This window comes from Cnephaeus nilssonii, assembly GCF_951640355.1.
Source record: "Cnephaeus nilssonii genome assembly, chromosome: 1".
Lineage (NCBI taxonomy): Eukaryota > Metazoa > Chordata > Mammalia > Chiroptera > Vespertilionidae > Cnephaeus > Cnephaeus nilssonii.
The window spans coordinates 2,099,779-2,124,557 of NC_137072.1; the positions used below are offsets into that span (position 1 = coordinate 2,099,779).

A 24,779-nucleotide genomic window follows, 5' to 3' on the forward strand; every position below is an offset into this window, starting at 1 on the left:
GGCTGGAGGGAGGCGTGTGCGGGGAAGCTGCTCGGAGACTATCCGCCGTCAGGAAGAGCCGGAGAGGCGGAACTGCAGCCCCTCCAGCGGGCCCTGAACACCCCCCGCCCCGAGCCGCAGCAGACCCTGTGTCTGTGACCTCAGGTCCTCGTCCAGAAGGGCCGCTCCTACTGCCTCCCCAGCCCCCCAGCATCCCAGTCCCCAGTCCCCAGCATCCCAGCCCCCCAACCCCCGCCCCCCAGCCCCCCAGCCCCCCGCCCCCCAGCCCCCCAGCCCCCCGCCCCCCAGCCCCCCAGCCCCCCAGCCCCCCGCCCCCCAGCATCCCAGCCCCCCAGGCCCCAGCCCCCCAGCCCCCCAGCCCCCAGCCCCCCAGCCCCCCAGCATCCCAGCCGCAGTCTGCGGCTCCAGTCCCTCTCCGCTCCCCGGCACTCCCACGCCCCTTCGGGTTCGGCCCGGGAGGCCCCAGGCAGGACCTCCCGCCGCTGCCTCCGGCCCGGCCCTGTGGGGCGGCGCGGGCCGCCGGAGAGGAGAGGGCCGGGGCTGGGCTTCGGGCCGCGGCTGGGCTTCGGGCCGCACCCGGTCACGTGGCACGCTGGTCGTCACGCCGGTCGTCACGCGGGCGCCGCTCACCTGACGGCGGTCACGGGCCGGCCCGCGGGGACCAGGCGGCGCCCATGGCGGGCTCCCGGCTCTGGCTGTCGCTGCTGCTGGCGGCGGCGAGCGCCGGGCCGGCCGCGGGCCTGTGGCCTTGGCCCCAGTCCGTCCAGGCCTCCGACCGCCGCTACCCCGTCTCCCCGCGCAGCTTCCGGTTCCGCTACCACGACCGCTCGGCCGCGCAGCCGGGCTGCTCCGTCCTGGACGAGGCTTTCCGGCGCTACCGCGGCCTGCTCTTCGGCGCCGCGTCCGGGCGGCGTCCTGCGCGCACAGGTGAGCCGGCCCCGGCCCCCGGGGGTCAGTCCGCGGCGCCCTCACCGCACCGAGCTCCCGCCCTCCGGCCTGTGTCACCAGAACGCCCGCTGAGGCCTCAGTCCGGTCCGGTGCCGACCCCCCGGCCCCCCGGCCAGCAGGCCCTGAGCAGACCCTCCCAGGGCCCGGGCCCCGGGGAGCTGAGGCCAGAGCGGGTACAGACCAGAGCTGACACCCAAAATCCCGTAACAAAACGAGGAATGCACGGACCACGCGCAAGTGCAGGACAGTGCCTGACGCCGCGGTCAGGGCGCGTAGGCGGCGGGGAAGCCGGACCCGTCGGAAGAGAGGGTGAGCCGCCCCTAGAGCTGCTGAGTGCAGGCCTGGGCCCGAAGGACGGCCCCCGGAAGCACCGGCTGGACCGGCCCCACAGCGCATGGTGGTCTCCCCAGTGCTGGGCTGGGCTGTGTGGTGAGGGGGCTCCGGGGTGAGATAAAGTGGGATTAAATGGAAAGTCAGGAGTGCTTTGGCTACTGGTCTTATCAAAATTAGCAGGGGTTAGCAATTTTCTTTAAGGCAGCTGCTGAAAATGTGTTTGAGGATTATTATTTTAAAGCAAATTAATGAGTGCAGTCATCAACACAAAGGAATCAAATTCTATTTTATGCATATAAAATTTAGAATTTTGAAAATCTGGAATCTAATTCTCTGGTTGTGACGTGTAGGTGTTTATGAGTGGAAACCATATTTATGGTTGGGCCACATGGTAACATCATTTTGAGTGATATTTCAACTGTGCTTAAATTACTTTCACACAAAAATTTCATTTGATAGAGAATTAAAAGCATGTAATTAAACAGATGGCGGTTAGAGAATGACAGAGAGTCTTGGCCTCAAGGTGAAATGCGTTAGGCTGGGAGGATAAAAGGCCTGCTCTGGTTGTGTGGTATAGCACGTATTTCTCTTATTACTTTGTGACAAATATTAGAATGCCTTACACAGGATTGGCACTCAAAGTATGTTTAGTTTTATATAGAACAGTTAGGGCCTGGCTTGTGCAAAAAAACACAGATCTGTCATGAATTGCTTTGTGCCTATCCCAGTGGTGGGCACTATGGATATTATAAGAAAAGTAGAAGACCTAGGTTCAAGCTTTGCAGTCCAAGTGGGGAAATATGAAGCAAAAGGACACAATGTATTATAAAATGCTCAAAATGTGGTAATTAGGATGTTTACTACTATTGTATAAATTAGGATAATCCTGTACTTCTAAATTAAGCCTTTACCTCCATTACAGTAGAGCTACAGTTTAATCAAGAAAATAGAAACCACGGTTATGTGACAGTAGGATGCTGTAAATTCCTAATGAAATAGATTTGGAGGCAGATAAGAAATTAAAAAGAAATTAAATAAAGTGTTTATTTCATTTTATTACCTTTTTGTGAATGAATTTACTCTGCTAGTTGAGGAGTTCTTATCCATTGAAAGATAATAAAAACTGGTTTGGATGAACATTACCAAAGACTTCTTTCTCTGTTGTTCTTCCCATGGAGCCTTCCCTTTGAAACACAGTTTTCTGGGGAGGCTTTCAGATGACTTGACCTATAATCCTATTTCTGGGGAGGGGGTAGGAAGAGATGAATTGATGGAGGGGAAAGTACCATCAACAAGGCCCAAACAAGGGTATATTTCTCCTGGGGGCTGATTTTAGTAAAGAAAACAACATAGGCAAGTTAAATCTTAACTAACTGCTTTTCATCCCGTTCCTCCAAATAACTTCCTTGTAGTTGTAGGCCAGTGTTTTTCTTAATGCAGCACAACTTCTGGTTTTGATCTGAACCTCGAATTCAGTGAGATTCATACTTCCCTTTTCTGAAAAACAAGTCTAGTACTGAGTTTCCATTCTATTCTGAATTCACCTTCCAGGGTTAGCCATAGCCCTCCAGCTGCTAAGTGATCTGTGGAGATGTTGAGGATTTGCTACCTGTCATTGAGGGGTGTTTCTGTCAGCTGGAGAGTGTGTGCTACATATTGTTAAACCTGTTAAATGGAATTATTTTAGGCTGTAGATATCTATTTCTGTGTTTTGTTATTAAGCCACATCATGTTTGCAAATCAAAGATCTGATCATTTGGGATGGCACCCATCTAATGTTGCCCAAATACTTTTTTGGGTGATTAATGGAGCTGATAAAGCCCTAATTTCTCAGGATAAGTGGCTAAATCTGATTATGTCATTTGCCTGCTGTCTTCTTTGCTTTCCCTGAAACTAGTTGATTGAAGCCATAGTATTTAATGGCTGGAGAGAAAGAATAAAAAACTAATGCTGATTAGTTTTCTCCACTCTAATTGGACTAGTAGCTGTGTACACTTTAACCTTTCCCATAACAAGGACAAGGCTTTAGTTAATAATGATTAACTTGATTTCCACTAAGTTTCTTCTTTTAAAAGCAAAAGAGGAAGAAAACAACATAGAATTCTATAGTAGAATTATTTTTCTTGTGAAGGAGAATAGAGGGACACATAAAGGAGGAGAAATAATAAGATTTGGAAAGGAGATAGGTAGAAGGATCTAGTTTTTAGGAGCAGAATAATTGTTGTGCCTCAATCAGCCTCTCCCTGTTTTTTTTCTTTACTACTAGTTTGTAATGCTTTTTAGATAACCCTGGATAGCACTGAGCCCAGGGAGCTCTGCCTGATCAAGATGCGTGTGGTAGTCTGGACCTGGTTAGTGAAAAATTAAGTCTTATTTCCTTGAGCCATTGTTGCTCCCCCTGCCTTGTATTTTCTGCTTGAAGACTGTATACAGTGGAGTACTTGGTCTGGAGCATGATTTATTCAGGAATCAGCCAGAGAATGTTTACTAGTCACTTATTTAACTACTAGAGGCCCGGTGCATGAAATTAGTGCACGGGTAGGGTCCCTAGGCCTGGCTGGTGATCAGGACCAATCTGTGGGGCAACGGGCAGGGCGATTGGGCTCCCTCCCTGCCCCCCTGCTGGCACCCGCCTTGGCTGGCCTGGGGCCTGTGGGCTGGGGGCAGCTCCTGTGTTGAGCATCTGCCCCCTGGTGATCAGTGCACGTCATAGCTACTGGTCATTCCACTGTTCGGTAGATTTGCATATTAGGTTTTTATTATATAGGATGTGCCCACAGGCAACCTGCCTAATTTCCAAGCAGCTACTGCTGCGTTTAAAAAAATAATCTGCCTATGTTCCAAACATTTCTGAAGACAACAAGGAGACAGTGATGAATGTCTTCACATGTCAGTAGAAGGAAGAGCCCAGTGACTTTAAAACAAAACAAAAATAACAAGTCAGCCCTAGTGGCGTCCCTCCTGCTCTTCTTTCACCCACTTCCTCTCACCAAACGAGCGAAGCAGGGCATCGTAGAGTTTTGCCTGTCGGTACCTTCTTTTTTGGTTTGTTTTTGTTTCTAATCGCAGGTATAGGCTTTTTTTCTTTTTTTCTTAGAGCTGTACAGCCTCTTTCTGGGGCTTGTTGTCAATATATTAGCCTGTTAAAGGCATAAAACTAATCCTTATCCTGTTGATTATACAAAAGGAAAGTTTTACTGCCTAGCCAATGCTTCTTTTAGAAATGAAGGAGGTCACTGATATGTTTCTGCATTTTTGTAAATTTCCCTTTCTGGCCCTGGAAATAAGTGATAAGAGTAGAGTCAGTGTGCACCATCAAGAGGTTTAACCAGTTGGATTAAGTAGGACCTTTCTCCCACTTTGTGGGGGCACCGACAGCAAGGTCAGCTGAAGAGAGGAGGTTGTGTCTGTAGACGTGAGATAGGTTTTTGTGGAATGGTTTTCTGTGATCTGCCTCAAGGTTTATGGTCTGTAGTTCATTGTCATAGAGAAATTCTCTTCTCTATTCCTGGTTCTAGCTAATAAGATCTGTTATTGGGTCAGGAACTTCTCTCTTTCATTTCCTTTGCTTCTGTTTTAAGCTTCAGTTATTGCTTAACCAGCAGTCGCCAACCTTTCAGACCTCATGGATCACCAGTGGTCTGTGGACCACTGGTTGGTGACCGCTGGAAGCTTCCTGGCCATGCACTCTATCCTGATCTCCAGCCAGTAGTGGTGTGCTATCATTGTGGCCACATTTGAGGTTGGTTGGGGTTTGGCTATAGTGTAGAGCTCTTTGCTTTGGACATGTGTGCTCAGATGTAGAATTTGGGCATTTGCCAGCTCAGGTGTCAGTAAGCAGTCTCCCCTTCTTTTGTAAAGCTTTAGAATGGGAACAAGGGAAATGGCTTACCAGGTACACTGAAAACTTTTAAATGCTGTCCTGTTTGACTTTGTTCTGATGGTAACTAGTACTGGGATCCCACATTAGTAGTTTTGATCTTTTGATTGGGGCCACAGCCTAGTTTGAGGCAGATTCAGAGTGCCAAGCTTATGTTCCTCTTATATGTTGGAGTATCAGCCTGTTTGTCATACAAGGTGGCATCACACAGCCATGGAGCCTTCAGGCTTCTGAAAGAAGTTCATGAAACACTCCTGGGGAAGTTGCTGCTAATGGTATGGTTATCCCACAAGGCCCCCAGTCCCTGACTTATGGGGAAAATGGAAGTAGAAAATGGAAAGAAACTAGCATTTATTGAATGTTTGGCACTTGCTGTATATTATGCCCTTCATAACAACTCTATGAGATTGGTATTATCTCCAACTTCAAAACTGAACCTCACAGAGGCTAAATGATAGGTCCAGGGTTACACAGCTGGCAGTAGTAGAGCAAAAATTCCAGTCAGGCCTGTCTGACTACAGATATTGTGCTCTTTTTACTGTGCAATCCTGGGGTAATGAACTCATAAATACCTTCATCAAATATTTTAACAATTAGAGATTTGAATCACACTTCTAACATCTAATTATCTAATCACTAGCACTCAGGCTATGAATATTTTGATACCTGGCCCATCATGATCAATATTCCAGGAGTATTTCTGGCTGGCTTCTTTCCTTCCATCCATTAGGATTGTAAGCAACTATAGTTTTTAGTACCAGTAGGATTTTAAGCAACTATAGTTTGTCAGTAGCTCTGGTGCAAAGAATATTGATTGAACTGCCCCCATCCTTAAAGAATTTACAGTCTCTGGGAGTGGGAATTCAGGCATACAAAGAAGTGTGATTTTTGCTGGTAATCCTCTCTAATAAAATGGTAATATGCAAATTAACCATCACTCTGCTACATAAACCACGCCCACCAGCCAATCAGGGCACGTATGCAAATTAACCCCAATCCAAGATGGCTACAGCCACAGTGAGCAAGGTTTCCCAGGTAACAGAGCAAGCCAAGCTTTCCATAGCCGTTGCAGGCCTAAGCCTCCACCCAAGCTACAAAGTTTCAATTATAGAAGGTAAACAAATTCAAACAAATGGCGGCAGAATGGAGCTTGAGAGAGCAGGCCAGGGTTGCCAGCGGCAACAGGGGAAGCAAAGCTTTCCGCATACCCTGGCCGGGCTCACCCGCTTAAGGCTACAAAGTTTCAGTTGTAGAAGGTGAATTAACTGCCACAGAGATGGCTGCCGGCCTTGGAGGGAGCAGCAGGCTTGGCTCCGCTCCAGGCTACAAAGTTTCAATTGTAGAAGGAAAATAAATCCCAGATACCAGGGCCTCCCCTTGGGTTGCCAGGGGGCGTGGCCGGCCTGCAAACCACCACAGGCCCCTCGCTCAGGCCGCTCCACGCCCCAAGGGAACCCCACCCTGACCCGGGACACCCTTCAGGGCAAACCAGCTGGCCCCCACCCGTGCACCAGGCCTCTATCCTATCTAATAAAAGAATAATATACAGATTGGTCATCACTGCAACACACAATATAGCTGCCCCCATGTGGTCAAAGATCCTGCCCCCATGTGGACACAAGATGGCCACTACAAGATGGCCAGCAGGAGAGGGCAGTTGGGAGGCACCCGGCCTGCAAGGGAGGGCAGTTGAGAGGGACCAGGCTTGCAAGGGAGGGCAGTTGGAGGTGATCAACCCTGCAGGAGAGGGCAGTTAGGGGTGACCAGGCCGGCAGAGGAGGGAAGTTGGGGGCAAATAGGCTGGCAGGGGAGCAGTTAAGCATCAACCAGGCTGGCAGCGGAGTGGTTAGGGGGTGATCAGGCTGGCAGGCAGAAGCGGTTAGGGGCAATCAGGAAGGCAGGCAGGCAAGCAGTTGGGAGCCAGCAGTCCTGGATTGTGAGAGGGATGTCCGACTGCCCACCGGGATCGGGCCTAAACGGGCAGTCGGACATCCCTCCAGGAGTCCCAGATTGGAGAGGGTACAGGCTGGGCTGAGGGACAACCCCCCGCCGTGCACGAATTTCGTGCACCGGGCTTCTAGTTGAAGTATAATGTGCTTTGGGAGCACCTGAACCAAGTGTGTGTGTGCATTTGTAGGTACATTTTGAGAGGCTTCCATAAAGAGCTGTCTAATGAGATCTGAAAGTAGGAGTTGGTGGAGATGGAGGTAGTAATCCACATAAAAACTGCATGTGGGAAAAGCCTTCAGGAAAGAAGCTTTCATGCCATATTAAAGGAACTCGAGTTCAGTATGGTTGAAGCAAACAGTTCCAGGGTGAGCCAGCAATTTCTGAAGCTAGAGAAGTAGACCCAGATCATCTGAGAAACACTCCAGATTTATGATGTAGCAATTTGAATGTCTTCTGCTGCCACTTACAAAGATGTGGAAAACAACAGGAAGGGAAGGGACGGAGGATGGAATGAAAAGAGACAGATACTGATTAAGAGGTGAGAAGTGGGGTGAGAATAATAAAAAATGAGTTTGATTTTGGACCTGGTAAGTGTGAAGTGTCTGGTTTCTAGCAAACAGCTACATGGAACTGAAGCTTGAGAGGATGAGTTGGAGCACTTCCCGGGGACAAGAATTTCCAGAAGGTGACCAACCATGTGGGGTGGGGGAAGGAGGAAAAAGGTGTTGGATAACTGCTAAGCCAGAATGTGGGTTAGTTCTTCTTCTTGAGTATTAAAATCATCTGGGATAATAGCAAGCTTTAGGATGGGAAGGAAGATCCAAAGTCTTGGGTAAATAAAGAAGTAACCAGGAAGTTGCAGACTGTTGTGACAAGGAGAGGCCCAAGATTTTACAGCTGGATGGCATGAGCCACAGAAGAGCGTTTTTGTGTGTGTTTTTTTTAAACATATATTATTGATTTCAAAAAGGAAGGGAGAGGGAGATATAGGAACATTAATGATGAGAGTGAATCATTGATCGGCTGCCTCCTGCACACCCTCTACTGGGGATTGAACCCAAAACCCAGGCATATGCCCAGACCCGGAATTGAACCATCACCTCCTGGTTCGTAGGTCGATGCTCAACTACTGAGCCACACCAGTCAGGTGCGTTTTTATTTTGTTTTTACTTGATGCTAGAGGACCTGACAGCAACTCCAAATCCCAACCTGAGGATGTGAGAAGGAGCCATCTCAGAATGACTTGTAGGAATGGTAGCATTCCTAGGAGAGCCAACTTCCATTAAGGAGGAAGTAGAAAAGACTGAGGAGTGGGTGACATGTAGTACAGGTGGTTTGTGGAGGAGAGCAAACACTTAGACAGGAATGGGAGTGTGGGTCCAAAAATGAGCAGAGGCAATTATATATTGGGCAGAGTGACAAAAGGTGATAGAAATATGACTTCCCTGCCTGTAAGATTGCCAAGAAAATAAGTTCCAGAAATAAGTAAGAGTTCATATATACATGAGAACTTAATAGGTGATACAGAATGAATGTCCAATTAAAAGTGAAAAGATAGATTAGTCAATAAATGGGTAGGGATTGCCTATTATCCATTTGGAAAAAAATTAAATCTTTACCTCATCAATCACAAAAAGAAATTCCAGGTAGATTAAAGATCTAAAGATAAAAGGTATGCCATAAAAATATTAGAAGGAAATAAAGGAGACTATTCATATACTCCTAAGGGTAGAGGAGCACTTGCTACGCCAGCAAATAAAGGAAACCATAAAGGAAGAAATGAACAGATTTCACTGCATAAAAGTAAAGCAAAATAACCCATAAGATTAAAAAATAAAAGTCATGCCCTGGCCGGTGTGGCTCAGTGATAGGGTGTTGGCCGGTGCACAGAAGGATCCTGGGTTTGATGACCTGGGTTGTGGGTTTGTCCCCGGCCCTGGTTAGGTCACGGGTGGGAGGCAACCAATCTGTGTGTCTCTCTCACATTGATGTTTCTCCTTGTCTTTCCTCTTCCCTCTCTCCCTCCTTCCCATTCTCTCTGAAAATGAATGGAAAAATATCCTCAGGTGAAAATGAACATGAATGAATGAATGAACGAATGAATCAATGAATGATAGAATAAAAGTCAAAATAGAGTGAATATTTGTAACTTTAGAAGACAAGTTTAAAATCTAGAAAGACCTTTACAAATCAATAAAAGAAAATTAACCAAAAAAAGTACAAAGAATACGGACAGTAAATGCAAAGCAGTGCTCAAATTTATTCATTATTAAAGAAATACAAATTTTAAAATGATATGTTTATCAGGCTGGCATTAATGAAAAAGCATTGAGACAGTCTAGTTTTGGAAGGATGTGAAGAGATGGGATCACATATGTTGGTTCAGATGTAAATCAGTGCAATAATTTAGGAAGAGTAATTTGACAGTATCAAAACAAAAATATTTCATATCTTTGGCTTAACATTTTCACTTCTAGGAATTTTCCTACAGAAATCTCACAACCACTTTTTAAAAAGGATACACACAACTATTTACTAGATATTGTTTATTGTGTCAAAAACTTAGAAGTATGTCCAGATGTCAACAAAGAGGAAAGAAATTAGGACTCTAAATCTTTTTTTAAAATATTTTTATTGATTTTTTTATAGAGAGGAAGGGAGAGGGATAGAGAGTTAGAAACATCCATCAGCTGCCTCCTGCACAACCCCTACTGGGGATGTGCCCGCAACCAAGGTACATGCCCTTGACCGGAATCGAACCTGGGACCCTTCAGTCCGCAGGCCAACGCTCTATACACTGAGCCAAACCAGTCAGTGCAGGACTTTAAATCTTTAAAGTATATCTCAAAAACGGGATTCTATTCAGCATCTAAAAATGATGTAGGTTTATATATGTTGATATTAAAAGATCTGCAGGTCATTTTGGTAAGTGGAAAAAAGTTACTAATATCTATTAGGCTCTCTTTTTGTTTTAAAAATTAATAATCTATGTCTTTTCAAAAATTGAAAGACTGCAAAATGTTAACCAGGTTATCTCTTGGAATGTATAATTACAGGGAGATGTTTTCAATGGGGTCATAGGGGAAGAGGAGGAGAATACATCGTTTTAAAAGTAGAGGGAAAAATAAAACTTTTAACTACAACTTTTACAAAAGAAGATGGAAAGAGGAGCATCCAAGATTGATCTGTGGTCTGGACCAGTTGCACTTCTGAGTAGTAATTAGACGTCTCTGGAGGATGCACCATGGTCCAAACTGAATTCAGCAGCACTATGGAGGGGCTCCGAGCTCAGGGCAGCTGCTTTCTCAGACTCCTGCTTTACTGGGATAAGAAGTTTGACAGGGTGGCCTTGCCTTTTTCCCCAACCACGCCAGTGTACTTTTGCACTAACTGCTTCCCAGGCTTTGGAGTTCCTCATCCCCTCTTGATGGCCTGGCAAACACCAACTTGGGGTTCAAGGTTCCTGCTCAGACGTTCCCTCCAAGGTTAAGCCTGCTTCCCTTTTTGGAGCTAGCTATGATATCTACAGCAGTCCTTATCGCACTGTTTTGTAATTGTCGTTTGTATTTGTCTCTCCCACGAGACTGTGAGCCCCTCAAGGGCAGGGACCAGGGCTTGTTTTTCTTTTTAACGGCCCAGCACCTAGCACAGTTCCTGATGCACAGTAAGTGCTCAGTATATTTTGGTTGGAATGAAAAAATGAGTGGGAAATGAATTATTTCAAGGGTTTTTATTAGGTTGAGTATCTGGAAAGGAAGCCTGATGTTACGTATATAAAGGAGTTGGGGGAGGGGAACAAAGTGCGTGGAGAACCAGTAACATTGGCACCAACCTAGGCAAGTACAGGAGATACAGGGCAGGGTAGACCTGAAAGAGTGGGCATGTGCCAAAGGCTGGGTTGACTTTCCTAGTTTCCGCTCCAGAAAGCAAACCAAATGCCAATTTATAACCAAAATGTATGTGTTTTCTCCATGCTGCTAAGATTCTGTGAATTAAACACATCAATATGATAGAAATGTTTTGATTGAGGGAGGAGAAGGGCTGGTGGAGGGAGAGGCTGTTGTGCGTTGAGGTAAAGACAGACTTTCTTGATACCTTAATGTAGCAATGAGTTGTCCTGTCTAGAAAAGTGAAAAGTCATGAATCTTTAGATGTATGGACCCCTTTTCAGAGAAGTGTCTAAAAAGGTACTTTCTGTATGCCTGTATATCTTCTTACCATCTCCCACCCCAGTCCCCAAAATACTAGGTTTGGGTGTATAAAAGTAATCTCTACATTAACTGTTGTCATTTATACCTGATTATCATGTAGCCTAATCATTATGCACATATAACATTAAGTATGCATTTTTAAATTCTAGCGTCATTCATTATTTTCAGGAAATATTTATTGTGTCAGGTGCTGGGAATACAAAGACACTGAGATTAGTCCCTGCGGTTGAGGAACTCACAGCCTCAGTGAGGAAATGGACAAACAGCGTATATTAAGATAAATGCATATTAATATAAATGTCATGAAAGATGTGTGTATGTATTGATTCATGATCACATAGGGAGGTTTCTTAGGATAGGGTGGGGGCCTAATAGCAAAGCTTTATAAAAGGAAACCCAGCGCTGTTTCTTCATCAGGTGAGATGTGGAAGCCATGCAGATTTGTTTCACTTGGAAGAAGCAATGTGTGCAAAGAAAAGTATGGAGAAAATTGGAGGTATTCAGGGTTCTGTAAAGAGTTCATTGTGCGACTGTGAGAGTTTCTATACAGAGTTTCTACAACAGGAAAAGACACGGCTGGAGTTTATTGTCATCCAGTGGATGCTGGACTTTATCCTGAACGCTATGGGAGCCATTGGAGGACTTTGAGCAGAGATTGTCATAATCTGATTTTCATATTAAAAGGTCACAAAGGGTAGTAGATTGAAATGGGGTATATATGGAGGCAGGGAGAGACCACCTGGGAGATTTTTTTTATAGTCATCCAGGTGAGAATTTATGAGAGGCTGAATTAAGGCATTGACCAATGGAAGTGGGAAGATGATGATGATGTTGTGATAATAAGGATTTGTAGTTATAAGACTTAATTGGATTTTTCTTTTCCACTGTTGTAATCTCAGTGCTTAACACAGTGTTTGACACATAATAAACATACAGTAAATATTGAATGAATTAACTTGAGAGCTACTTAAAAAGGTGGGAGGAGGAGGAGGAGGTTTATGGTCTGGGTTTATGATCTATTGATTTAATAGATGGTGCTGTTATCAAACTGAGATGATCAGCCAAGAAAAGGAATGAAGAGTTGATTCAGTTCTGTATTTAAGCTTCAAGGTGCTTTTGAGACATTTGAGCAGAGGTGTATGAGTCTAGAGCTTCAGGAGGTTTGGCATAGAAAGTAAGATTTGAGTCATCAGCCTACGTGGGAGTGGATGGGATTGTCCAGGGAGAACATAAGTGAGGAGAAAAAGAGTATAGTGTGTGACTTGGGGAACACTAGCACATAGACATTGGTGAAAAAAAGAAGAATGATGAAGCTTATTCAAGAAGTTAGAAGGAAAACGAAGAGAGAGCAGTGTTTCCCAAGCCAAGGGAGTTTAGTTTTAAGAAGGTCTGGGATGCTTGATGCTGCCATGAGACCTCAGAGGGAGTGAATGGTTACTAAAATATTAGTTCTATGACAATAGGGATTTTTGTTGTTTTGGTCACTGCACTATCCCCAGCACTTAGAACAGCCTGGCACATATACACTCAATAAATAACTGTTAAATGAATGAATGAATTGAAAAATGGATTTAGTCACAGAATCACAGTACCTTGATTAAGGCATTTTCACAGTAGTGGTGGAAGGAAGCCAGATTATAGTAGACTGAGGAGTAGATAGGATGCCAGGAAGTGGCTACGAAAAGAAGACTTAGGATGGCCATCTCCATGAGCACTTATCATGTCCTAGACACTGAGCTAAGCACTTTACATGCACTCTTAATCTTCCCAACAGCCCACTAAAGTAGGTATTGCTACAATCCCCATTTTACATACGAGGAAACTATAGCTCAGAGAGGGAAAATTACTTGCCCATGGTCCCACAGCTAGAACAAAATGTAAAACCAAGACTTCCACCCAGATCTGTCTGACTTTGTCAGCACCTGACTGCTCAGGCTACATTTCCTCCAGAGTTTCTTTGTGACTGAATGGCAAGTGAAAGAGTGACTGTTTGAGATGACATACAGTTGAGACTTGCAAATATTTTAATGCTAATGGGAAAGAATCACCCGAAAGAAATAACGTGAAGATTTTGGGGGGAAAGGGAAATAATTTATACAAGAGGAGCCTAAGGAGAAATCTAGAGTGCAGGTGAAAGGAAATCCCTTCTACCAGGGTAGGAAGAGGAGAAGGTGAAGACCAAGTGTGTGTTGTACCGTATTTTCCGGCGTATAAGACAACTGGGCGTATAGATTTTCCTGGGTTAAAAAGTCGTCTTATACGCTGGAAAATACGGTAGATATTTTTGTCAGGGAGGAGAAAGGAAGGTAGGGATGGATGAGAGTTCTTCTAATTGTCCCCTGAGAGTAACAGAGGTGGTGATCAAGCTATAGACTTGAAAGTTGTATTGTTAATAGTGAATGATGCCAGATGTTAGACCACAGTCCTTGAGTTTTGGCTAAGAAAGAATTCAAGGCCAAGACTCAAATATTAGCAAAAGTTTATTTAGAAAGTCACAGAGGTAGAAGTGAGCTGTGGAAGAAGTGAGGTCCATGGGCTCAGGAAACAAATTACAGAGGCAAAAGAAGGGCCCTTGGACCTTAGGAGAAAGCAAAGGTGTACACCTTGAGGGAAGAAAGGGGGAGGAAAGGCAGATGGGATCGAGAGAGGGAGAGAGGGGATCAGAATGTTGGGGAAAGAAGGGGGTGGAGAAAGACATGGTGGGTTCTTTTTTTTTATTTTTTTATCTGAGGATATTTTTTCCCCCATTGAATTTCAAAGAGAGTAGAAAGGTAAAAAAAAAGGAGGGGGGGCATAGTGGGGGGGGGGGAGAAAGAGGAGAAGGAGGAGGAGGAGAGAGAGAGAGAAACATTGACCAGGAACTGAATCTGTGACCCTTGGATGAGCAGGCTGACACTCTAACAACTGAGCCATACTGGCCAAGGCAATGCTGGGTTCTTAATCTGAAGGGTTTTAAAGGCAGGAATTGGTTCTAACTGGTTTGACTCAGTGGATAGAGCATCGGCTTAGGGACTGAAGGGTCCCAGGTTCGATTCCAGTCAAGGGCATGTACCTTGGTTGCAGGCACATCCCCAGTAGAGGTGTGCAGGAGGCAGCTGATCGATGTTTCTCATCAATGTTTCTAACTCTATCCCTCTCCCTTCCTCTCTGTAAAAAATCAATAAAATATATATTTAAAAAAAAATAAAGGCAGGAATTGTAGGCAGAGTCTCAAGGGAGGATCTCAAGGGAATATTCATCAGTTTTTCTAGGTGTGTTCTTTTAGGGTCATGGTCTCCACTGATTGGTCAGTACCAGGACAGGGGGTCATTAGTCATCACAGCTGATCCTGCTGTCAGCCATGATGGCCACCCCTGTTGGCCTTGCTGCTTTTCTGGGCCTGGAGCTGAAACACAACTGAGGTCTAGATGGTATCTCTAGTGTGGCCAAAACTCTGTCTCTGTGGTCAACAGACAGAAGCTTTGTTCCTGAGATTATTTGATGAGGGCCAGAACCTCATTGTCCTGAGGGCAAATTAACCATCACTCCACTACACCCACAAGCCACGCCCACAAGCCATGCCCACCAGCCAATCAGGAGCAAATATGCAAATAAATCCAAACAAGATGGCTACAGCCACAGAGAGCAGGAGGGAGGCTTGGGTTTCCCCAGCAATGGAGGAAGCCAAGCTTTCCACCTGCCCTTGCCGGCCTAGGCCTCCACTCCAGGCTACAAAGTTTCAATGATAGAAGATACATAAATCCAAACAGAAATGGCGGCAGCCACGGAGCACGAAAGAGCTGGAGGCTAGGGTTGCCCCCGGCAATGGAGGAAGCCAAGCTTTCCACACACCCTGGATGGCCCAGGCCTCCACTTAAGGCTACAAAGTTTCAATTATAGAAGATACATAAACCCCAACAGAAATGGCTGCTGCCAAGGAGCAAGCAGAAGGCTTGGCTCCGCTCCAGGCTACAAAGTTTCAATTGTAGAAGGTAAATAAATCCCAGATACCAGGGTCTCCACTTGGGTTGCCAGAGGGCGTGGCCAGCCTGCAAACCACCACAGGCCCCTCGCCCAGACCACCCCACGCCCCAAGGGAACCCCCACCCTGATCTGGGACATCCTTCAGGGCAAACCAGCCGGCCCCCACCCATGCACCAGGCCTCTATCCTATCTAATAAAAGAGTAATATGCAAATTGACCATCACTCCAACACACAAGATGGCTGCCTGTGCTGCGCCAGCACAGCCAAGGGTTCGACGAGCCTGAGGGCGGTGGTGAAGGATGGAGAAATGACAGACAAAGAGAAAAAGCTGGGTCTAGGTGGATCTTCTGTGCCTGGCTGAGGCCACAGAACAGATCCAGACTGCAAAGCTGAGGCTTTATTTATAGTCAGGGACAAACAAGGTAATTTACAATGTTGTAAGTTTCACTTGTTTTGGCAGCACTTGCTGCCCCTCCCACAGCCCCCTAGCTATCCAGGAAAGATCTAGGGAGCAGTTACAAGATCAAGCTTAATTATGCTTAGAGGACTGTGCTCTTCAAGCTGGGACTTGTTTGCGACTTTGCCAGCAGGTCAGTCCGAGGCTTAACCCTATAACCGCTTCCTACGGCTGCCCCCATGTGGACACAAGATGGCCACCACAAGATGGCCAGCAGGGGAGGGCAGTGGGGAGGGACCAGGCCTGCAAGGGAGGGCAGTTGTGGGCGATCAGGCCAGCAGGGGAGGGCAGTTGGGAGGGACCAGGCCTGCAAGGGAGGGCAGTTGGGGGCAATCAAGCCTGCAGGGGAGGGCAGTTAGGGATGACCAGGCCTGCAGGGGAGGGCAGTTAGGGGGGACCAGGCCTGCAGGGGAGGGCAGTTAGGGGCAAACAGGCTGGCAGGGGAGCAGTTAGGCATCAATCAGGCTGGCAGGGGTGACCAAGCCGGCAGAGGAGGGAAGTTGGGGGCAACCAGGCCTGCAGGGGAGAGCAGTTAGGGGCAAACAGGCTGGCAGGGGAGCAGTTAGGCATCAATCAGGCTGGCAGGGGAGTGGTTAGGGGGTGATCAGGCTGGCAGGCAGAAGTGGTTAGGGGCAATCAGGAAGGCAGGCTGGTGAACAGTTGGGAGCCAGCAGTCCTGGATTGTGAGAGGGATGTCCGACTGCCCGTTTAGGCCCGATCCCAGCTAAACAGGCAGTCAGACAATCCCTCGAGGGGTCCCAGATTGGAGAGGGTGCAGGCTGGGCTGAGGGACACCCCCACCCCGTGCACGAATTTTGTGCACCGGGCCTCTAGTTGTGAGAATAAACAAGTCATCTTTTCTGTCAAAGAACAGTTTAGACAGCCGCCATTTTGGACTGAGTGACTTGGCAGCCACTATGTTGGCCGCATGGCTTGCAGCTCCCCTGGAGTCTCCATTTTGAAACAGCAAAGGCCAACCCCTCCCTTTGAATTAGCCAATCGCAAAAGACTGTGCGCCTGAGCTCCAATCAAGAGCAAGAGACAGATCACATGCGTCAGGGGTTATAAATCCTGAGCAGACCACCTGCTCGGTGTGTGTGGGCTCCCAGACCATGTGTGTGTACCCTTCTATGTAGAAGTAAAGATTTTGCTTTGCTGCCTGGCTCCTGAGTATGTTTTGTGTTCTACCAGGACCCCCGACTTGGGGGGCTCACCATATTTCTCACATCATGAAATGAGGCCTGGAAGACATGATGTGGTCCCGCCCTGTCATTGTTTCCATGGGAGGAAATGGGAGCCTGAGATCCACTCAGCCTGGCACCAATGGAACCAGAACCAGAACCTAACCTTTCCTGATTTCCCAGCTCCTTGTTCTGTTTTCCAGGCTGCTTCCTGAGCTCTTGAGGCTTCAGGATTTCCTGCTGTCCCCTCTGGGCTTACTGTGAATGTGCCCATGAGGTTGCTGCTGATGGGCTGTTTCCTGTCCTGTGCCTCCCACACTTGGGTGCTTCTCTGTGCAGTCTGTGTGGGTATGTGTAGAGGTGGCTAGCCTATTTTCTTCTCTCGGAATAGCAAGTTGGAGGTGGAAAACCACATTGATACTCTATTTACTTCCTTTTAAAGTGACCAGTGTCCCTCCTGTTTTGCAGCTCTCACACCACCATCTCCCCCAGATTTTCCCCCTCAGCTTGTTTAAGCAGCAGGCCAAACCCAGATGAGTCACTGAGGGCACTTAGGACAGGGATTCTTTACCATGAGATTAGTGGCACGGATGGAGGGATGAGCCCTTAATTTTCATTAGATCTTCAAAGGAATCTGTGACCCTCTTCCTGAATGACTATGGATTTAGAGAGTAGAGTGCAGATGTGTTTTAGAAAAATTAGATAGAGCAACAACAACAAAAATTAGTTGTTTTCTTGTCTTCAAGTAATAATTCAGATAAACTTGGTGTTTGTACAGTCTCTCTTGTCCCTGGGACAGTGACCATGGCAGTTGCATACAGATTATTTGTGATTTCTCCTGTTTGATAGCTTGAGTGAGATCCAGAGGATTAATACTAAAGCTAATGACTTTGCCCTCTTTGGGAAGGCTGCCTGGATAGATACGCAGATGCACTCTCCACATAGTGATATTGAGGCTCTGAGATATGTGACCGAGTGGAATCAAGGAGGTACAGGATGAAGGCGTAGTTTAAGGAGGGATATTCTTTTATAGTTTCTTCACTACCACCTCTCAGTTGAGTCCTCCTTTGAGATTGGTCCCGGCCCTGAAAGCCTGATTGTCCTTCTGTGTTTATGGGGTTGAGTTTTTAGGATTTAAAATGGAGTTGTGAGTTGGCCTGGCCCAGAGTACCTCAAATTCCTTTTCCCCGCAGAGGTTAGGTAGGTATTAAAGTGAGGATACAGGCTGTTCATTGGGAGGGAGAAGAATCTTTTTGTTCAGGATAGTTGGAAAGGGCCCTTATTGTTCCTTCTTGGCAGACCAGAGAGCTCAGATGCAGCCGGGAGTCATGCTCTGGAGGGGTGAGCAAGCTTTCCTTGAGATGGTTCAAGGCTCTTGGGTTCCTTCTGCCTAGAGACAAATAACATTTGCTATTCCAACTTGGTTCTGGATTCTCTCTCCCTGCCTTCTGCCAGGCCATTCTGTCCCTGACTTTGTAGTCCCATAGGAATCATAGATACTGTGGTGCCAGTGCCAATGCATGTGGCTCCAGAAAGGAGAGAGTGAGAGTGAGAGTGAGAGTAAGAGAGAGAGAGAGAGAGAGAGAGAGAGAGAGAGAGAGAGAGAGAGAGATCATTGACCCTTTGTATGACATAAGCCTCTATAGACGCAAGGATGGTTTCCATTTTGGACACGTGGCAGTTCACTGGTTGAGGCTCAGGCTTGGGACAGTACAATCACAACCACCCTGACGGTCACAGAGAAGAACTAGTAGGAGGGTGAGAAGAGACAGCGTTGGTATCTTGTCTTTTTTTCACTGTATACTGGGTTTGTAAGACTCTATGATAGCCTGTTGGGCTCAGACCAGGTGGCTTTCCACTGATGGGAAAGCCTGGATAGAGAAGAGGAGGGAAGGAAGCAGAATGGGCTGATGACCATACGCCTTTGCTAGGACACCAGCTGGATCATCTCAGGCCTCCTTCGCATAGGAGATCCCCCTGTCTTCATCTGCTCACATTAGCTCCCATTTTACAAGGTTGAAAAGTCTTCATTTGGAGCCTTCAAGAGCAGTGCTACATCAAGTGCCAGTCTGCAATGCGATGGGAAGCATACATACCAGAATGTGAAGCTGTGAAAAAAATGTTGGAACTAACAGTGTGTTTGTTCTGACATAATTGATTTACATTCTGGCATCATACAAGCTTCCTGTCTGGTGACCAACCAGTAACACAGTGTGCGGATCAGCAGCTAACCCACAGAGCACACTTTGAGTAGCACTGCTCTAGAGCTGCCTCTAGTTTCAAAGCAGTTGCTAGGGCCTTAAAAATGTGTATTTGGACTGTATCCAGCCAGAAATATACAGTCCCGGTTACAAAGGGCTGACACTGGATCATTCATACATAGTGAGAGGGGAGCACAACCAAAATGAAAAAGTTGCACAGATGACTAGGCAGCGCATGTGCCAAGGGTGCATGCCCTGCCCTGCCTCCCCTCTTGCCACAGGCAGGCAAACTGAAGGGACTAGAGCTAGGGACCCTCCTTTGGGGTTTGGTTTTGCCTGCTGCCTCAGGTAGCAGGTCAGCCACATTAAGTTTACACTGTCCTTGCAGGAGAACAGCATACTTTGGAGAAGGATTCACTGGTTATCCTTGTGGTCACTCCTGGATGTGACCAGCTTCCTTCTTTGGAGTCAGCAGAGAATTGTAAGTACCCTGTTCCCATTCTGGAAGAGCAAGCACTTGTCTGGAGCTGGAGCTCTGGGTGGCCTGGAGCCGTCCATGGCTGTGGGGACTAAGGGGCCACTAAATGCCAAGAGCCATACACGGTGGGTTTTTCCTGTGCCCTCTAACCAGTGCCTGCAGGCCGACTGGACTGTCACACTGGCGGTTAACTGAGCCCCAGAGTACACCGACCTTCGGGACTGAGCATAATTCTTTTGCCATTTTGGGAATATGTGTATACTTTGCTGATACTGTCTGAGAGATCTTACACAGGAAGAGGAGGACTTGGGTCATTTGAATTGAGATGAGGTCGAGTCCTGTAATTGCCTGTCTTTCCTGATCGGCAGCATTTGGGCACTTCCCAGTCTCCAAAGTGAAATTCAAGTCTTGGCTTCTTCCTCACATTCTTGGATGAGGTTGCTGAAGCTTGGAGAAAGGAGGGTGGTTACAAAGTCTTTGTGAACATCAGAACCTGCACTCACCGTCCGAACATCACTGTTCCTTCCCCAGCATCACTGTTCCTTTGCCAGCAGGAGACTTCATACTTCCAGCTAAAGGATGGCAGGAGTTCATGTTTTTGGGGGGAGAAACTGGCCCACAAGCAGGTGGTGGCTTGTAGAGGACTCTGCTGTAGCCTGACCCGCGTCATGTGTCGTCTCCTAGGGCCTGCAGAGCCCCAAGTAACCACCCTTCCACTCTGGCCTCAGGCCTGGCCGCCTTGCGATTGCCCTGCTCTGGGGATGTCTCCTCTTTGAAAGAAAAAGAAAGTGATCTTGCTGTTGTCTTTTAATACAGAACATGTGGTATGTAATCTGAGAGTAGAAATCTTTAACCACGTTGGGTCATTTCTGTCATTCCAGACACCCTGACCATAAACAATGAGCAGTGTTTCCTTCTGTCTGAGACCGTCTGGGGAGCTCTTCGAGGTAACAAGGTGGAGCTGAGGCTGGGAGAGACCAGCGGTGATGTGGGACAGTTGGCATTGGTGGGGTGGGAGGACAGGACTGGGGACCCAGTGACTACCCGCATACTGGCATTTTCAGAAGCTTTCTTTGTAGAGGGCAAGTAGAATATTCTCTCCCCCCCTCCCCAGCCCCCAGAGTGTTCTTGCAGCTTTCCCGGGAAGGTGACAGGTGTTACCTGTGAGTGGCAGCAGCTCCGCTGAGCGGGTGCTCTGGGGAAACAGTGGGAGACCCTGCAGGCTGCTGTTCAGGGTGCCAGGGGGGATAGGGAGCTGAGGAGAGGGGCGACTGCCACAAACACTGCCTGTCCAGCTCTCATTGAAGACACTCAGCTGGCCAGGCTTTATAAAAAGGAAACTACATCAAAGAAATAAATGTAAAAAAAGCCCCTCCTCTTGGTTTACTGAAAAGGAATTTGGTCCCTAGATACAGACTTAGCCAAATACCTCCACTTTTGTTAAAACACCTGCTCGTAAAGGATGAGGGACATTCTCCGAGAATTCCAAACCTGGGTTGGGTTTGTCTTTATTCCTTTGCCTCCCCTCTCCCCTCTCCTATGTTTTGGAGAAACAGCATGCCAACTCCCGTTCTGCCCTCTTGTACCTTTTGTGCACGTGCTAATGATTACTTCGGTCAGACAGGGGGAATCTGTGACTCCAGAGCGCTGGGCGTCAGAGTCAGAGTGGAGAAAAGCCAAACAGTATCCTAGGGTCTGCCTCAAATTAGGTGCTGAGTGACCATGGATTCTCTCATTCTGAAAACTGGAGACTGGGATTCCTTCGTGGGGCCTCCAGCTGTTGAGAATATACAATGCTCTGGACTCAACTTGCCTGCCCTTGGGCCTAGCCAAAATCTAGGAGTCTGTGTCCTGTGGACTGGGGTGGCTGCTGCCTGCTACACCTCAGACCCATTTAGCTGGGTCTCTTCTCAATCCCTGAGGAGGAAAGGGGGATGATTTTTTGTAGGTCCAGATGTGGAAATCAATCTTATGATCATATTTTCACAATTCCGTCTAGGAGATGTGAAGGGGCAGCAAACTGGGTGTTCTTTTCTCAGCTCCCTTAGCTCTTCTGAGTATTATCTTTAGAAAGCCTTAAGCTCTTGCAGGCCGACTGTCCCTGCATCTGTCCTTACAAGCACACATCTTTTTATTATTCTTGTGAGTTCACACCTTTGGAAATATGGGTAGGAGGGAGGTAGGTTTTTAGGCTTAATGTGTTTCTAGAAGGGGCACTAAAACCCCTTATACAGCCACCTTCCAAAATAAAATAGAGTAAAAATTGATACTGGCATCCTAATATCCCCCTTTCGTAGTGTTGAGAATCATCAAGCCTCCATTACACCCACTTTAACTTTATGCCCCGATGTCATCCCCTGCCACATGGGGCACCTCCCACATGGATCCATCTTTTCCCACCTCCTGGAGTCTTTATTTTGCCTCTACTTCCTGTAGGTCTGGAGACGTTTAGCCAGCTTGTTTGGAGATCTCCTGAGGGCACAGTAAGTGTGGGCCCTCAAAAAAGGGCTCCTTTTAAAACTTGGGTTTGCTACCAATGTCCATAGTCCTGGAAATCTTATTTTGCTTTAAGACAAAGTCCTGAAGGCTTGAAATGGCCTCAGCAAGAGTGTACAGCGTGGAAACTGGTTTGGTAGATTTGGCCTGTTTGGAGTCACTGTAATTTAGTTCCCCTGAGTTATTATTTAGTAATGACTTGAGACTTACACATCGCTCTGAAGAAAACAGCGTATTAACAGTGAAAATGTAGACTCTATAGCAGGCGTCCTCAAACTACGGTCCGCGGGCCACATGCGGGTGTTTTTGCCGTTTTGTTTTTTTACTTCAAAATAAGATATGTGCAGTGTGCATAGGAATTTGTTCATAGTTTTTTTAAAGTATAGTCCGGCCCTCCAACGGTCTGAGGGACAGTGAACTGGCCCCTGTTTAGAAAGTTTGAGGACCCCTGCTCTGGAGGCTGAGGTTGTGGGACAACTGTATTTAACTAGCCTGGGACAGTTGCCCTCTGGTCAGGTTCCTGCTTATTGTCATTGGGGTAGAGGTGTGGGACATTTGGGGAGACACTTACCCTGCAGCATGGTCACAGGGTGGCTTTTCAGAGATCTTGGGAGACTTTTCCTCATCCCCCACCCCACCCCACCCCACCCTCATAGTGAGTTCCCTTTGAACCCTGACATGTTTACTGTTTGGTCCACACAGTTCTTTATTAACAAGACGGAGATTGAGGACTTTCCTCGCTTCCCGCACCGGGGCTTGTTGTTGGACACATCTCGACACTATCTCCCACTGCAGAGCATCCTGGACACTCTGGTACCCAGGCCTTAAGGCCTTCTTTGTGGTGATGGGTCAGGGGATAGCCCAGGTGCCATATTCCTCAAGAGTTGGAGAGTATAAGTAATTTTATGGGCTCCTAGGAAAAATGTGAAGGCTGGTGTGCTCTAAAACTCAAAAACATAACAAGGGTGATTTAAATTTACCCCCCTGGTTACTGTGGACCAGTGTCCAGCCTGTCTTCTGGGATGCAGACGGTGTTATGGGATTGGCTGCTTTGACCAGCTGAGCCGACTTTAGTTTAGTTAGGACAAGGTCGTAGGAAGGCGATGTGCCAAAGCCTTCCCGGGGACGGTTCTCACTGTCTTGAGTTTGATGGGCAGTCTTATCTGACAGTTCTGATCCAACTCAGGTGCCTGCCTTTTCCTTCGCTCCTCTGGTGGAATCATAGGAGTGGAGGCATCCATCAGTCTTGGCTTCTGAGATTTATGGGTTATGGGGCTACTAAATTCACAATAGACCGCACAATTTGGATAAATACTAGTCAGTTTGGGAGCAATTTGTTTATTTACTTGCTTGTTTGTTTTTTATTACCTAGAACAAATGGCAGGAGGAAGTGTTAGTCTTTGGGGTATTTGGGAGCTTTTAGAAGACTCCAGGGGACACATAGCTACAACCCTCCTCGCAGTGTGGCAACAACTTACCTCAAAAAGAGGAGGCTCTGATTCTGTCAGCCGTCTTTGGTTGTGCCCTGGGGAAAGAAGAAATATGCCGTGTCTCCCCTCCATGTCAGGCACTCCCTGATGGGAAGGTTTGATAGATCCTGTTAACACTTAACCGGACGCTGGGGCTGGCTGAGGGTATGTGGAGCAGCCTGGAAGTCTGCCCAGCTTCCCAGGCTAGAGGCTGAGTCTGGAACATCTGTGGTGAGTTCACAGTGCATGCTCTAACTTGCAGGATGCCATGGCATACAATAAATTCAATGTGTTCCACTGGCATCTGGTCGACGACTCTTCCTTCCCATACGAGAGCTTCGCTTTTCCAGAGCTCACCAGAAAGGTATGTGTTGATTTCACCCTGACCAAGTTTATGGGATGATGTTTGAACCTAGCTGTGGAGCTGATGGCAAGGACACTAGCTCTCCTCCTACCCAGCCAGTTTTAGGGACACACTGACATGGGAAGGGCACTGGATTTGAAATCAGGAGACCTGAGTTCGAGTCCAAGCTGTGCCATTAATTTGCTCTGTAACCTTCAGGAGACAATCTCTTCTGGTCTCATTTTTTTTTTGTTTGTTTGTTTATATTCTGTCAGCTGGGCATAATACCTACCTTGTTCACTCCACTGGTGTTGTGGTACACAAATAAAACTATATATGTGATAACTTGTGGGAATTTATGAATAAGTTCTATAAAGATAGTCCCTGATACCAAAGGGCTATGGGTAGATTTTCTGATATCCAGGGAGTCCTGGAGGCATTGTTAGTATCCACTAATATATAAGCCTTCAGGAAATAAGATCCTTAAGGATGTCTTGTGCTTTCAGGGGTCCTATAACCCTGCCACCCACATCTACACAGCACAGGATGTGAAGGAGGTGATTGAATATGCACGGCTTCGGGGGATCCGTGTATTGGCAGAATTTGACACTCCTGGCCACACTCTTTCCTGGGGACGAGGTAAGAATAACGTCAGGGGTTGGAGGAAGTCCTCCCCTCCTTGGGGCTTTAGGGCATTAGCGCCATACCTTCTCCTAGAAGAACGTTTTCTGTCAACCTCTGCCACCTGGGAATTAGATAGGCAGAACTTACTTTGGGCGAAGGAGACCACTTCTTAATGTTAAAATATGGGCAAATTCTTCTCAGGTGTCCTTGTCTTAATGAATCCCTTGTGGGTGGTCATGCCCTA

The 24,779-nt window shown here is 47.0% G+C and overlaps 1 protein-coding gene across 1 annotated transcript in view; it reads left to right on the forward strand.

Annotated features, from left to right (window-relative positions):
- The first annotated feature begins 535 nt into the window (after positions 1-535).
- Positions 536-24,779, forward strand: part of HEXA (hexosaminidase subunit alpha) — a 29,915-nt gene continuing 5,671 nt past the window's right edge. Inside the window, exons 1-7 of the mRNA XM_079789420.1 lie at positions 536-927; positions 19,514-19,606; positions 20,485-20,550; positions 22,040-22,086; positions 22,802-22,912; positions 23,831-23,932; positions 24,418-24,550. Coding sequence (XP_079645546.1) covers positions 675-927; positions 19,514-19,606; positions 20,485-20,550; positions 22,040-22,086; positions 22,802-22,912; positions 23,831-23,932; positions 24,418-24,550 — 805 coding nt within the window. The 5' untranslated portion in view covers positions 536-674. The remainder of the gene's footprint in view (positions 928-19,513; positions 19,607-20,484; positions 20,551-22,039; positions 22,087-22,801; positions 22,913-23,830; positions 23,933-24,417; positions 24,551-24,779) is intronic.